Here is a 15524-nt window from a genome sequence, read left to right on the forward strand (position 1 = left end):
AGCAACACGGAGGCAGCTCCCTGAAGCTTTAAACTGGTGAAGACTGAATTTCCCCAAGCGCAGATTGCCTGCGAGGGAGACCCGGCAGCTGCCGCCGTAGGTTTTCAACGCTTGCCGAAGCCAGGCCTCTGCCTGCCACTGCTCTCCTGCCCCAGCCGTGCAGCCTGACCGCGCACCTCCCCTCGCAAGGGAGTATTGGTGAGTGCCTGTGGTCTCTTGTTTGCCCAGGGGTGGGTGCCTCATCCTCCCCGCGGGGCTGCTGTGGGCAGTAAGCGCCCGCAGGGCCAGAGCCGCAGCTGGAAGCCGTTTGGGCATCAGGCGACCTCCCTGCTTACAGACAGCTCCCTGCAGCGTGACCACCATTCCCTAATTTTTAAAGTTGACTCTGATCTCAAAATCCCTCGGAGGTGAGTCCTGCTCAGGGCCAAAAATGTCCCTCAGGTTTCCACAGGGCTTCTGCTTCTCCGCAGGGCCTGCGCGTACCCCAAAAAGGGCGGGCAGGCCCCAAGGGCCCTTCACCCCATGGGGTCCCCTCGGGGCTCCCACCACTCCACGACAAAACCTTACAGAGAAAGAAAGGAAAAAAAACCAACCCAAACCCTTAGGAAGAGAGGGAATTAGCCCATTTTGGCGGCAGCAATCAAAAATTTCCTCTCACACACCCACACACCCGCACCCCAAGGCCCCCAGGGCGTTCGGCGCGGGGCAGAGGCTGTCCTCTTGGCGGCAAAGCAGCCGCGCGCGTCCCGCTCATGGGTGGGCGGCGGGCCCCGGGGGGGTCAGCGCCCCCCGGGGGTGGCGGCAGGCCCTCCCGCCGCGGAGCTGGTGGCAGGGGGCGGCCGGGGCTCGGGCGGGGACTGCCGGCAGCAGGAGCCGCGGGACGCGCCGTCGAGGGGAGACGAAGCGGCGGCGGCCACAGAGCTGGCCCTGCCCGCCCCGTCGGGACTCCGGCCCAGGGCCGCGGGGAGCGGAGCCAGCCCGGCAACGCACGGGCGGTGGAGGGAAGGGAGAGGTGGGACTTGCCCAGTGGGAAGGCCATGGCGGGCGGGAAAATGCACAGCCCTTGCTTTGCGTTGATTTTTGGTGGGTCGGAGTGGTGTTTTGGTGGTCTTTTGCCTCTGCCCGCGCACGTCCCAGCGGCGGCAGAGCGGACAGGCCGGCGTCCCCGCCGCCACCTCAAGTCCTTTTCGGTCGCCGCCGGCCGCGGACTCCCTTTTTGCACTGTCTCACCCCGGTTATTATGTTTACCGCCCTCCTCTTCGGGCACACGGGGCTCCCCGCGCCAAAACTCGGCCTTGGGGGGGGGGGGGGCGGGGAGGGGGGGGGCTGGTTTGCAGCGGCCGCCCCCGGGTGCCCGCCCGGCCCCGTCCCGTCCCGCCGGGGCCGAGGTGCGGGGGGCGGCGAGCGCCCACCCCACCGCCGGCCCGCCGGGGGATGCCAAGGCTCTGCCAAGCGCCGGGCTTCCTCTCTAGCAACCTCGCCGCTTGTTTTGCTGTGTGGAGTTGGTGGTTTTTGGTAGTTTTTGGTTTTGGGTTTTTTTTTTTTCTTATGCCGAAGAGGAGAGGGAAGGGGGGCAGTCTGGGTGTAGGGAGGGGAGAGGGGGAGAAGAGTGGAAAACGTTGGCTCTGTCCATGGTCAAAGTAATTCAGCTATAATCCCCCTTTCTCTTCCTCTCCTGGAGCTCTATTCATATTCTAATCACAGCTTTTCCTTCCCTAAACCAGCCACTTTTATCAGAGCCCTAGCTTTGCACTTTTACTTCCACTTCCAGCACATACACCCGCATGCAGAATAAGCAACTTTTTCCAGCCTCGGTCCTGCCCCCCTCTCCCCCCGCAACGTGCTAACCCGAAAAGGGATCCTCGCAACCTCGGGCTAAAGCTGGAGGGGAACACGAGTTTGAAAACGCACCCGTTTGGTTCTTCACTTCTTTTGGCAACCGCGACCCCCCTCTCCCCGCCTCCTCCCACCCCAGGTCCCAGGGGAAGCCCTTTGGGCCGGCCGCTCCCCGCCGGCAGCCGGGCGGGTGGCGGGGCGCCCCCTCCCCGCCTGGCCCTCGCCCCCCGGGGCCGCGGGGAGGGAGAGGCGCGGGTGTCCCTGCCGCAGAGCTGCCACGCCAGCACCGCTCGCCGAGGGACTGGCAACTCCTCTCTCCCCTCACCCCCCCCCCCTTCCCTTACCCACACACATCGCCCTTTTTTTTTTTCCCCCTCTCCCCAATAAACTAAGCTTACAAGGTATTGGGGAAGCTCTACAGCTTCCAACGCCATGTGCCCGCGAAGGATCCCAACCCAGAGCCCACCGGGAGGAGGAGGAGGCGGAGGGGAGCTCGGAGGCGCTGCGCACACACCCGGCAGCCCCAAAGAGCACAACCCCAAACCTCCTGCCCGTTTGAAGATCTAAGCCAATTTTGATCTCGGGCTGTAATGAGCCAAGAACCTTGGGTGGGGGCTGGGGGAGGGAAGGGAGGAGTGGAAAGGCCGCTGGAACTTTAAATAAGAAAAACGTTTCTAATGCTCTAATAGAAGAGGGAAGTCGAAGTGTTGGGATTGCGTAGATCTAAGGCCCCCCTTTTTGGAGGAAAGCTTTTCTTATTCAAAACAGCATCACAATGGGCTTCACATTGAGCCTTGCCACATCCCCATCTGAGTAGCAGCCATTCATCAGGCTGGCTGGCCTATCAATGACATTTCTCCCATCAGGGCTTCTATAAAATGATGCTTTTTCCCATGAAACATCCGCAAACATTTTGACGGGTCTGGCTTTGCCCTGCTGGATTACGGAGTGTCCCCTCTCTCCCGCGCTAACCTCCCCCCCAACCCACCCCCCAACTATCTGCCTCTGCCCTTCCTCCCCACCCCCTCGCCGCCACCCTGCTCCCTCTCCCCCGCGCATCTCTGAGGCAGGGGCTCTCCACACCCCGGGACCTTGGGGCTCCCGTCCCGTCCATGGGAAGAGCATGCATTGCGGGTTGCTGGAGGAACCCGATATGGACTCCACAGGTAAGTCGTGTGTGTCCCCCCTCCGTTTGCCCCCCCCCGCAGCCCGCCGGCTCCTCTCGCACGCCAGGGAGGACTTTTCAACTTGACCGTGGCGGCGGGGGCAGCGGCGGGGGGGGCCGCCCGCCTCACCGGCCTCGCAGGCAAATGAGCCCGGGCGTGTGCGGGGGAGCGGGGTGCGGGGGCGGCGGGGGGGCCCGGCCCCGGGCTGGAGCCCTGCGGTTGCACTTGCGGATACCATGGAGCAGAGGGTGGTTTTTATCCCCCCTCCTTTTTTTTTTTTCTCCTTCTTTTCTCCTCCTTAGGCTGCCGGCCGGCAAACTTATTTCCTCTCCGCTTCTAGTTTTAGGCGCTCGCTTAGGTTTGAGCGGAGCGTTTCAGAAGGGCGAAAAAACGGGGATTACTGGGAAAGGTGGTTGCTGGGTTAGGGCGAGCCCAGCACCGAGGTCGCCTTGTCCCGCAGGCAAAGCCGGGGCTGGGCTGCTTTGCAGGGGAGGGAGTTTGCGGAAGGGCAGGGTGGGTCTCTCCCCGCACCACCACCCACCCACCCAACCACCCCTCAGCCCCGAAGGATGACTCGGCTGGTCCGGTACGGGACGGGAGAAAGGCGGCCGCAGTCCCTCCGCAAAGCGAGGAGAAGCCCCGGCGGGGCAGCAGGGCGTCGGCTCCCCCCGGGGGCAGGGCCCGGGCCCAGGTCTGCCCGCGGTGGCTGTCAGCGGCGGCCTCCCGGCACCGTGGCCGCTTCTCCTCGGCCCCCCGCCGCCGGCCGTGCCCGGTTCCCTCCGCCCCGCCGAGCCCGGTTTCGCACCAGCCGCGACCGCGGCGCCCGCCAGCAGCGGAGGGCGGGCAGCCACCGCCACAACTACCTTCGCGATTTTCTATTTATTTTATTAGCGCCGGAAAACACCCCCCACCCCCTTCCCCTCCTTCCCTCCCTCCCTTCCCTGCCCGGGCGTTCCCCGGGCGGGCAGCTCGCAGCTCACGCACGGCGCAGCCCGGGGACGGCTCCCCCCGCTGCCCGCTCCTCACCTGCCCCGGCCCCTCCCGCAGCCGCCGAGCACGGCGGGGGCGGCCGGGGAGCGCAGGGGAGGAGAGGAGAGCAGAGCAGAGTAGAGCCGGCCGGGGAGCGGAGGGGAGGAGAAGGGAGCCGGCCTGCCCCGGCCCCGCCGCGGGATCGGGTCCCCTCACCCCGCGCCTCCCCGACGGCGGCGGCGGCGGCGGGCCGCCTCCCGCCGCTCCCCCAGGGCTCCCGCCGTTCCGACCCGGCTTCCCCAGGCTCCCGACGCCGCGTCGGTGTGGCTGGTGCGGGCTGGGACGGGGGAAGGGGCGGCGGGGCAGGGCAGCCCCGAGACCGCCGAGGGCTTTCCCACCCCTCGTGCCCAAGGCGGCCCGAAAAAAATTTTGTAAAATTTAAATATTTATTAAAAAAAACAAACCAAAAAAGAGAAGGAGAGAGGGGGGGAGAGGCCGGCCGGCCCTGCCGGGTTGCGATTGCCGCCGTCCCGGCGCGGGGGCTCGGGGCACCGGGCGGGCTCGGCCACCGGCGACACCGGCCGGGTTGGGGCCGCTTTTCCTGCCGGGACCTCGGGACAAAAGCCGAGGGGTTGTTTCGGCTGGGAAGGAATCGTTGCGTTCAGGTCACAGCGTGTGTAGGAGTCGCTGGGTTGTAAAAGCAAGTCGCCCCTCGGTGCAGCGGCGCTGCCCGGGCGGAGCTCGGGGCGCTGGTGGCAACTTCTCGTTGTCGACTGTAACGGGTCTTTAGGGAAAGAAAAAAAAAATCAAACCAAACCAAAAAAATCCCCGCGTTTCCTATCCCTGAATGCAAAACTGCCCATCGTCAGCCTGAGTCTCCGTAGTATTCGTTCCTTAAGTTCAGTACGGTTATCATAAATGGCAGCATGATTGATTAAGGTAATATTAATCAGAAAACACTTTAGTCTTGCTAAACAGATGGCAAGAAAAGTGGAGCTTTGCAGTTGTCTCATTCAGACACCTTAACCTCCCTTTCAGAGGACTTAATCCAATTAGCTTTTCTCCTGAGTTTCAGTTGTTATGTAAAGATCCTTTCGCATTGTGGAGAAATATGGCTTCATTGAAAAAAATCAGTCATGTTTTAATTTCTCCTTAACAGTTTTTCCCTAAACCAGCGGGATTTTAAAAAAAAAAAAAATTAAAAATCACCCACGGCTCTAATTTTAAGGCAGGGCAATGCTGTGGTCCTTCCCCAGCAGCGCCGTTTAGCTGGTTAGCATCGAGTTTAGCTGGTGTTCCCCCACCCCGGGCAGGGACCCACGGGGGCTGTCACCAAGCCTAAGCCGATTTCTGGCCGTCTGGGGGCCGGGGGACCCCCCGCCAGCCGCTCCGCGCCCAGGGCAGCGGCAGCGACAGCGCCCGGCCCCGACGGCCCGGCCCCGACGGCCGCCCTCGGAGCTCTCCGGCCGCCCGGCGGGGCCCGGCCCGGCCCGGGGCGGGGAGCGGGGCACCGGGTACCCACCGGGGCGGGCAGTCGGGAGGGGGAGGGGGGACAGCCCTTCTCCGGCTGTTTGCGGCATCTTTCCCCGCTTCCTTTCGCCGCCGCCGCTAACCCCGTGAGGCGCCCGCCCGCTCCCCGGAGCGGTTTCTAGAGGCCGGGACTCCCCCGAGCCGGGCCGGCAGCCGGGGGGGAGTTTGCAACTCCCGCTGGGGCTCCCCCGCCCGCCCCCCGCCCCCTTCGCTGTGGGGCACCGAGAGGTGGCCCCGGGGGTGCCCTGCCGGGCTTTTAGGGCTTGCCGGAGCCGCCGCCTACCCTAAGCTCGGCCGGGCTCTCACCCCACAGCCCCGCAGGCCCCCCGACACCTCCGTGTCCCCGGGGGGGACCGCTGCACTGGGGCCCCGTCTCCTCCCCGGCAGAGCCCACCAGGGCCCCAGGGAGGGCAGCGGCGGGGCGGGAGCTCGGGGCCGGCACCCGGGGAGCCCCGGGGGAGTTTGTGGGAGATCCCCAGTATTAATAACAGGTTTCCACAGCCGCAGCCCCCCCTAGTGACACCGGGCCAGTGAGTGCGGGGCGCTGCCGGCGGGGGTGCAGGTCCCGGGGGCGGCAGCGATTTCCCGGGGGGCTGCCAGGCTCCCCTTCTCCACAGCACCCCTGGGAAAGGTCCCCGCCGCAGCACTGCTGGGAGCCGAAGGAAAAGGAAGCGCTTTCTTGGAGTGCGACTTTTCTGCATGGCTCAATAAGTATCCCTCGTTATTTCAATGTTGGAGCCAGGCAAAAACTCCGCCGCTTTCAAAGTGTGAGATGGATGAGGTCCTTGGGACGTGAAGCTGAGACTTAGGAGCTGATCCAAACCCCATTAAAATCAGCAGAAAGCCTTTCAGTGCTCTCAAGGCGTTTGGGATTAGGCCCTTAAAGCAGTTTGTGTGAACCACAAAAAGCGGGTTCCAGCGCCTTAGAGGAACGTAGTGGTGGTGGTGGCCAGATTTACGTCTATGTTCGTACCAATATACGGGTGTTGCGGCAGTGCCTGGTGACCTTTTCTATGAGCTTGCCATTTAAAAAGGATCTAGCATATAAGCACTGATGGAAGAGAACTAATGGCTTTCGTGTCCCGGTTCAATTAATGAAATTGCCAATATTGATAATAAATACTTGCATGCTAGCTGGCAAAGCAGTCGTGACATTTCAGAACGTATGTATAACGCTGAAGCGTGTGACCCTGGATCTTGATATTTTTTTTGATGTGACCAAGTGGTTGATTTTGCTGCTGAAAACTGTTTTTTCAAAGCAAAACTGCTTTGCTCGTTGCAGCACAGTTTACCAACAGATAAAGAGGAACTTCCTATTGGGTGGGTTTTTTTGCTTACTTTGCTCAAGTACTTTTCATACCCAGGCAAAAAATGTGATTTGTTTTTGTTCCAATAAATAAGTTCTTTACTGTTCCAGGGTTTGTGTTTATAAAGGCTTTTACCTGCTGAGAAGTTAAGATGATCCGATGAGTCTTTTGAATCCTAAATTTGATATGATATGGACATGCAAAAGAAATACCTCTGTTTGTTTATATAATTGAACTTGACTATTTGTCTTATGTCATTTCATATCTTATACAATTTCACACGTGAAAGAAATGGAGCAAACAAAAAAATCAACAAAAATGTTTTCTTTCCTGCTGGCTGCCGAGGTCCTGCGGACAATGTTTGCGCAGCAGGGCCCGATCCTTGGCAGCTCCCTCTGCCTTCAGCAGCAGCAGGACTGGGATCTAACCGCAAGTCCCAGCACTGGATCAGGTTTTCATTCCTGAGGGGTTTTTTTTGGAAGTTTGTAGAATCTGTGGGGAGTTTTTTAAAGGTTTGTAAGTTGGTCAAAATTACCTTGCGTTAACAAGTTCATCTTCTAAGTCTGACTCAGAGAAAAGAATGGTTTTATGATTTATTTGTCTGCTAATGAATGAATTCTAATATACTTAGTGAGGGAGAATTGTGGTACTTTTCACTGCTCTGCAATCTGTTATTTACCTGCAATAAAGAAAAGGTCTTTAAAAGGATGGAAAGGAAATAAAAGAGCTAAAACAAGCTTTTGCATAAGAATAGCCAGACTTTTACAAGAAACTATTCCATTTATTTAAGTTACAGTTTAGGGTTTACAGTCCTCAAAATTTTATTTGGGTAAAACCCTTGTGAAAGAAGGGACTCGGGATTCAAACAGATTAAACTTTTGTCTGTGAGACTGCAAAGAAACCTGTAGCCTCTGTCTGTTTATTGCAGCTGCACCTTTATTGTAGTAAACATTTATCGAGCAAAAGATGTTCTCGAAATCAGAAGACACCATGTTGCACGTGCAATGGGAACTAGGGCTGTCCCACAGAAAGTCACCGGTATCGTCAGTACCCTGCTTCCGTCAGGGTCGTTGGCTTCATTGCTTTTAGGAAATAAAGGTTTTTTCAGCCACTGGTGCAGCAAGCGTGCAGGTGAGGAAGAAGGTTGGCGTAGCTGTAAGATCTGCAGCATCTCCCAGTGTAAACACCTTTGCATTTTTCTAGCTTAATTTGCAAGTGGTTTGCAAGTTAGGACAGCCATAAGGAGGAGCCTCCCCTGGGGTACTATTTCTATACATAGGATTTCACCACAGGAAAATAAAGATGAAATCGTGGGATCGCTGAAACCCGCGCCGTGACAAAACATTCGTACCTCTGCAGATGAAGACTTTTGAAGAGGTGGCATTAAATACAGCCGGGGCTTGATGGTTCATGACAATGCCTTTAGAGCAGCCGTGGGCTGTCATGTAACTAATACAAATATAAGGTCAGTCCTTTGGGGATACTTGATGTGACATTCGAGTCCAAATAATTAGCTCACAATTCCGTGAGCACTGAGGTTTGTGAATTTTCTGAGTTCACCCACTTGTCTGTTTCCCTGCATCTGTGCTGGATTTTCTATTTGTTTCATTGTGTCTGAAAATGAATACCCTGTACGATCTGACCCTGCTGGAGCCCAGCGCCCCGGCGGCCGGGGGGATTTGATTGCTAACATTCTAGTTAGGACGATGGATAGCATAAAGGATATTTGATGGCTGAGCGATCCCATAGATAACAAGCGTAGGAAGGAAGAGTACGTGGTGATGATTAAGGTGGGGGAGGCCTGCATAGGTTTTTTTAATATGTCTGTACTAAAAACATGTTTACACATGTCTTTTAGGTCCTATAGAATTGTACACATGTGTCAGAGAGTTTCTGTGAGTATTTAAAACTGTAAAACAACTTGCTGTTAGAGATTGGTCCCACTCCTGCAATGGCTCCACAAGAGAAACACCTGTTGAAGTCCATGTGTGTGCCTCAGAGAGGGCAGGTGCCCAGGGTTAACTCGTAATGATCCAACACTGGGAATGTGTAATAACTTGATTGCAGCTATTTTATATGCATAACTAGCAGTCCTAGCCTGACTTCATTCCCATTTATTTTCCCCCAGGAGATTTGCAGTGAGAGCAGTTTATTAGCTATAAAATACTAGCTAGAGTTAAAAATGGTGTTTGAAGTCAGTGGTAGAGTCTTTCTGGCTTGCCACAAGAGCTGTGGTTTCATTCTGTGTATATAAATAAGTGTTGGGTTAAATATTTTTGGCCGTTCTTCCCTTTGTGATAAACTCAAAATCAGGAAAAGTGGAGAGGGTTAAATAGAGCCTTGTCTCTCACTGCACCAAGTTATGAAGAAAAAGCTCATTTGCAGCTTAAATTGCCTCAAGACTGAAACGCAGGGCTCAGCGCTGTCTCATTTCCTTCACTTCAGCTACAGTTAAGCACTTTGTTTTCTCTTATTGGTAAGTGAACTTAATTTCTCTCAGATGGAATTTGTTACAGGAACCAAAGAGTTGCTTCACAGCTATGAATGATGGGTTCACAATTAATTAGTAGCTTATCCTGAGCATTTTTTGTGCAGGATCCCAAATAGTATGGTAATGGGAAACAGTACATTTTATATAGATGGAATATTCTCTGAATGAGCGATTCTGTGAAACTTACAGCCCTGGGAATTAGAGGCATTGATTTCAAGAGCAGAAGGCTGGGACCTGTGCTGGGATTTCATCGGTTTTCTAGGCTTGCCATGGTCTAATGCTGCGGTCATCGTTCTGACAAACTCCCTGCTGGAGCATCTGGGTGCTCATGAACCCCATGGCATAGACTCAAATGCTTCTCTAGGGATTTTGGTTTGCTCATTGAGGTCATATCTAGAAAAAAGCAGATTTGCCTGGAAGTAAGGGCTACAAGTTTTGAGTGTTAGAAAATATTACCTTTTTTTTTTAAGAATACGGTCCCTAGAAATAGAACTACTTGTTGTTTCTCATGTTCTCTTTCTACACTTTCACTCCTTAGAATAATATCAGACTATCCTGTTTTCTTCTTCAATACAGCCATTTTTACTGGTTTGGCTACTGGGGGCAAGACTTACTCACACTCACATTAAGTCAGGTAGACCTTGTTATATGAAACATGTCTTACGTGCAAATGTGTGTTTGCAAATGAGACCCTTAGGTCAACAAAACAGGCATGAGCTTTCTGTTCTTGTATAGATGTGCAAATTCAGATCTAGCTTGTGCTAAACTTGTAAAGCAACAAAATACCAGAAATGCAGTGGCAAGGGGAAACTGAAAGTAGTGAAAAAAGCCAAAGGTAGGGATAAATGCAGATACCACTAAATGCAATGACAGAAGGGTTAACATACTCCTTCCCCCACCCCCGAATCCTATTAACTGCTAAACTATTTCAGAAGTGCTAAAACTACCTTAGCTGCATCTGAAGGAGGAAGGGTGGTATGGAGAGGGAGCTCAATTCACCAGTGGGATCTCCTGAGTGGTCATCCAATGCTGGGTAGAACCACCTGTGTCCCGCCACTGGTGCCCCATGGTGACAGCAGAGTAGAGCTAGTTCAACACGCCCCATGGAACATCCTTTCCATGACCTACGGCACTTTCTAGTACCCTGTAACAGAGGTGCAACCTGCTGCAAAAGGCCAAAAGCTACTGTGTGTTGGAGGGCAAGCAGGAAAGGCTGTGTGTTTTGCTAATATTCTAGGATCTTGCAGAAATGGTCATTTGTTGACTAAAATTAATGGATGGTCATGGGAAGTAGATCCAATCTGAGCCTTCAAAAGGGGGTGTGGAAACTGTCAATAACCTGACCTGTGTTGTTCCCACTTCATCTGATGTTTGGGTTAGCCCTGGACATGTGGCAGGATGTCCTAATTAAGCAAATGAATATTTAATGCTGTTAGCTTTTGCAACGTAGCTTATAGTTACTCTGTTCTTAGCTGTTGCCGTCTTCAGTGCTTAGAGAAAAGTAAAATCCTTCCTGTCCCTCTACTCCCTCCAAAACATAAGCAACACAGGGAGACAAAAAATTCCTGCCTGGTCCTCAAGGTGACAGTGACCTGATAGACACCGTAAAAAATGTGGTCCAAACAAATGTGGAAGCAGAGTCCTGTTCCACAAGTGCTATCGTCACATGTTCTGTGACGAGACATGCCTGCTCCCACAATGGGTGTTCCCCAAGTACATTGGCTCATGCGTTGGATAGAGGGAATGGGCCCCTTTGCAGAGCCTCACCCACCCCTCAGCACAGCCCTTCAGCTCCAGATCTCTCTATGTCAGACCTGGCTGAGCAGTGGGTCAGAGATTTGCTGGCTGACATGTTTGGCAACCCAGGGTCGGCAGGAGAGGAGCTGTGCCTGGTGCTGTGTGTGAGACGGACACCCTGTCAGGGACAGATGCGGCACAAGAGCCAGACCAGGAACTGTCACGCTGAGCACGACAGGTGTGCAACACACACATCGTGTCCGTAAAAGACTGCTTCTTCTGTGCTTCTCGGGGTCAAGGGTAGAATGAGCTGTATTTTAGTTATCAAGGAAAATTTGGCCTTACGAGAGGCAGTGCACAAATGGCACATTTGCTGAATGATGTATTGTGTTTGCACTCCAGCCCATGGCCCAACTGGAACTCTTGGGTGCTCACTGTGTGACCCTGTAACTCCCTGCCTTATGCAGGCTGAGACCTGGGACACCCATCTGGGTGCTCTGCTCCTCTGTAAATTGCGCCCTGTTGGTCCTTCCTCCCGAGCAGTGGCAAAACAGGTCCTGCTGGTCGGGTTGACTGGCTAGCACAGGTTTCCCAACATTGGGACTCACATTCCCCTCTCAAATGTAGAGTCACGGGGACAATGCTAGTGAGGGGGGCCCCTTTAATGCAAATATTTTTTCTTTAAATGAGTTGTGGTAGGGGCAGCGAATGGCCTCCATTGTAACGAGGTGGGGAGAACTGGGGAGGACTGCATTTACAGAGCAGTTTAATCACATGGATGGAGCAGCGTGTTCACCTCTCCTCCTTGCTGGGTCATTTCCACTTTGAGCTCTGCAAACAGACTGTCTATTGAGCAGTTAGTATTCAGTGCTGAATATTCAATACTAGACTCTTGTTTTGGTGAGTCTTAGGCAAAAAAAAGGAGGAGGAAAGAAGACTTCTCTTTTTTCTTATGTTCCCTCCCTGAGTTTGCTTTGCATATTGTTCAGAGGAGACTGGAGACTTCTCAAAAAAGACAGGCTCCTAGTTTTAAAAGCACTGGTCCAGTTTCGTAGTACTTTCTAAGGGGAGGGAAGGGACACTGTGGAAGGGACTAAATTCGTACACGGTTTATGAATCTGTAAGTCTAGGCACATCGGGACTGAACGAAGACTTTCCGACAAGCACATTTAGGCTGTAGACTTAATGGCATGAAATGCTTGCTCTGTATAGACAGATTAATTCTGAGAGGTACCAATCTTTGTGGGAGTATGTTACGATGATTTATTAGTGTGCTCTCTGCTAGTTTTCATGCACAGATATTCTCTGGGTACACGTTGAGAACTGAAAGAAATTTCTGTCTAGTTAGTGCCGTATTTGACCACAAAAATGGTTGTGAGTAATGTAATAGCTGCATCCTTTGACAGTAGCGAGCAACTGCTAGGTTTGGAACAGAAGTGCATAAAGGGAGGAGAAGTGGCCACCATATGAATAAATACAGTATCTCTTTCCTTCGATTCACACTCGTCTTCAGTCAAGTGATTGTCTCTTTCTTACTGCTACAATTACCTCCTGATACCTGAGTTTTCTTTGCACATGTGTGTCTGTCTGTTTCTCTTGTTCTTTCAGTCAGCCTGACTGGATGCTGTTTCTGATGAGAAATATTTACTGTAGTCACATTTGTTCAGGAACTGAACTTTTCTGATTTAAAAAAAATCTGCTCTCTGTAGTTACTCTTTCCTCCTATACTTTCTTTTTGACCATGCCTTTTTCTTGGTCATTCATCCTTTCCCTTTCCAACAACCAGCCTTCTCCCTCTTCTCTCACCTCCCTGAGCCCCGCAGCCAGCATTTTCTGCATCTCCCACCCATCTCACATCTTTTTGTTTTGCCATCTTTGTGGGTCCGTCTTACTGACGTACTACCGTTTCTGTGCCAAATTGGCTTGTCTGCTGGATTCATCGGCTCCTGAGGCAGAGGGAAGCATTTCATGGGTACTTGATGCAAATCCTGTTTCTTGTTGAGTCACAGACTTCCCGTTCAGCCAAATGACTCCAGCCTTGTGCACTGGTGAAGCAGAGCTGAATTAAGGGTTTGAGGACTCCATGTCTTCTCATGCACACTGGTGAGCTGAAGAACCATCGTAGCATCTGGGAATGTTTAACCCAAGAGCTAGTGAGCGGAGACTGCTGTTGGGTAGGAGTATAAGAGATGTGATAGGTACCCAGAAGAGAAGGTCCTCCTCTTATGAGCTCCCTAGTGTGCCTCTCGTTAATTCTATAGCATAAGAAGTTAATGAAATCTGGGGCAAAAAGGGCATCAAGAGACTCCTTTATTCTGGGAGAGAATAGGACTGGCAATAATCAAGGGGCATGTTTGCATTTTCTTGGAAGGAAACATTGTGGATAAATCAGAGACGATAGCATTTACACTGGTTCATGCAGCAGACCCTGAAGGACTGAAGATCTGTAACATATGAATTAGAAGCACGAAGATACACTTTACTGTATGTAGAGCTGGTGCTTGGAAAGCACGTGTTACATGTGATTATCATACTGATGAAAAGATTGGCTGCATGTTGCACACCCATGAAAGTTGAGTGCCCTGGGAGAGCCGAATCGGTCAGATACTGGTGTTGCGAGCTTAAATGATCCTACGTGAAAGTGAGGAAATATCACTGCACTGAAATTGGACCAGGTGAGGTTCTCTTCCCTGTTAAATGAGGAACAGTCTTGATGCAGCAAAAACCAAGTGGCTACTTACTGGTCTGGTGAAGCCTACTTTTCAAAATAAAATGGTAGATAACATCTGTGTGTGACTGGGAGAGGGAAATGCCTACTCCCAATTAACATGCATACTGAGCTGGAAATGCGATAGCAAAATGATGTGTGACTCCAGAGAAGGCAAGGGGTAGGACTTTGAAGTTGTGTCTGATCCAGGCTGGCGGCTGCCCTAAACGCCAGAATCAATATGCAGAGGAATCTCATATTCTAGGGTTCCTGAGTGTGCTTGATCTACATGTGGGATGCAGTTTCTTAATGAGAAATATTGTTGACAGCATACTTCAATGAAAGTATCATGTTTAGGTGAACTTTTGCACAGTACACAGAGTAACAAGAAAACAACATGTCATAAATTCCAGTTTTCCTACCCAAGTATTCTAGATGAGTCAAAAGATGATGGACTATGGTGCTTTTTGTTCTATCAGTTTAAATGCAGCATGCAAAATTTTTAACACACCCAATCAAATGGGTTAACAGAAAATCGGTACTAGGAGCAAAGACCTGGCTAAACAAAATGAAAGAGCTCTCACAGATTCAAGAGAGTAATTCTTTGCGTTCTTATGATATCATGGTGAATTTCATGATGCTTCATTAGAATCAGTAGTCAAAGAAAAAGGACAAAAACATTCCTGCCAACATCTAGTAAGTGCCCTGGACTGATGTCCATTAACCCTGAAATAGTTCCAAAAGGAACCATATGCCAAGAAATGAGAACAAAAGAAAGGACTGCAGCAAGAGTGCCCGACATTTTGCCCTGTTGGAAATGAAATAAAAAGTTAGATTAGCAAACAGAGCACCAAGGTATCTGGCAGCTTGTCAGGGTAGCGGCTCTACCATCTGCACCAAGGCCGTGTGTCACTGTCATCCCTGAGAAGCAGGTCTCTTGGAAGAACAGAAGATGGCTGTGCAGGACCAAGGAGACACTGGCATGATTTCCTGTGGAGCTTGAAGATGTTCCTGACAGCTCGCACACATGGACCAAAGGATACGTGCCTTGCCAGCCGATGGCACAGAGTGAGGCGGCGAGGAGCAAAACCTGTGTGGCTCTGTGTGGCAGGTCCACCTCAATGGTCAAAGAGGAGCTGTTCTGTGAACAAGGAGTGTCCGCGATGGAGTAATCAGAAGGAACAGCAGTTGGACGATGGCCCTGACACTGTCTCACAAACCTTTAATTTGACAGTGGAAAGGAGGGAGTTTACACCACCTATGAAAGCCTAAATCTTAGAAAACCTCTGTGTGTGTGATTAGATGTGCTTAATAGCTTGTTCTGCTTGATTTTAGTAGGTTTCAATAAGTTTAATGCCCTCCATGGGAGCCAGTGGCTCTCAAGCTCTGTCATGTTAGAGTCACACAGTTGTTCATAACATTGTACAGAGGCCATACTAGGAGGTCTTGCTCAGGACTTGGTTTTACAGTACTCTGAGGTTTCAGAGAAAAGGTGATTTTTGTTTGCTTTCTTCCAAACAGCATGGTTCTTGAAAAGCTTTGAATGTGCTGCTGTCACCAGCCCTCACAGCTCTCCAGCATCATGACACTGCTCAGGTGGCGGATGTACCTATAACTATCAGTGCTGTGCTGGAAGGTGTGTGGGAGATTCAGAATATGAATCCTCTGCTTCTAGTCAGAGCAAGTGTGATGTGCAGCAGGTACCAGAGCAGGCTTTTAACAGTTTGAGGGTCATACTTCAGGTTTATCTCCTAATCATTACCCCTGACAGAAAGGGATAG

The 15524-nt window shown here is 52.2% G+C and overlaps 1 protein-coding gene across 1 annotated transcript in view; it reads left to right on the top strand.

Annotated features, from left to right (window-relative positions):
* Positions 1-2989: 2989 nt before the first annotated feature.
* Positions 2990-15524, top strand: part of RFX4 (regulatory factor X4) — a 95981-nt gene continuing 83446 nt past the window's right edge. The window contains exon 1 of the mRNA XM_075089499.1: positions 2990-3002. Within this exon, the coding sequence (XP_074945600.1) occupies positions 2990-3002 (13 nt within the window). The remainder of the gene's footprint in view (positions 3003-15524) is intronic.

The sequence above is a fragment of the Phalacrocorax aristotelis genome, chromosome 1 (genome assembly GCF_949628215.1).
Source record: "Phalacrocorax aristotelis chromosome 1, bGulAri2.1, whole genome shotgun sequence".
NCBI lineage: Eukaryota > Metazoa > Chordata > Aves > Suliformes > Phalacrocoracidae > Phalacrocorax > Phalacrocorax aristotelis.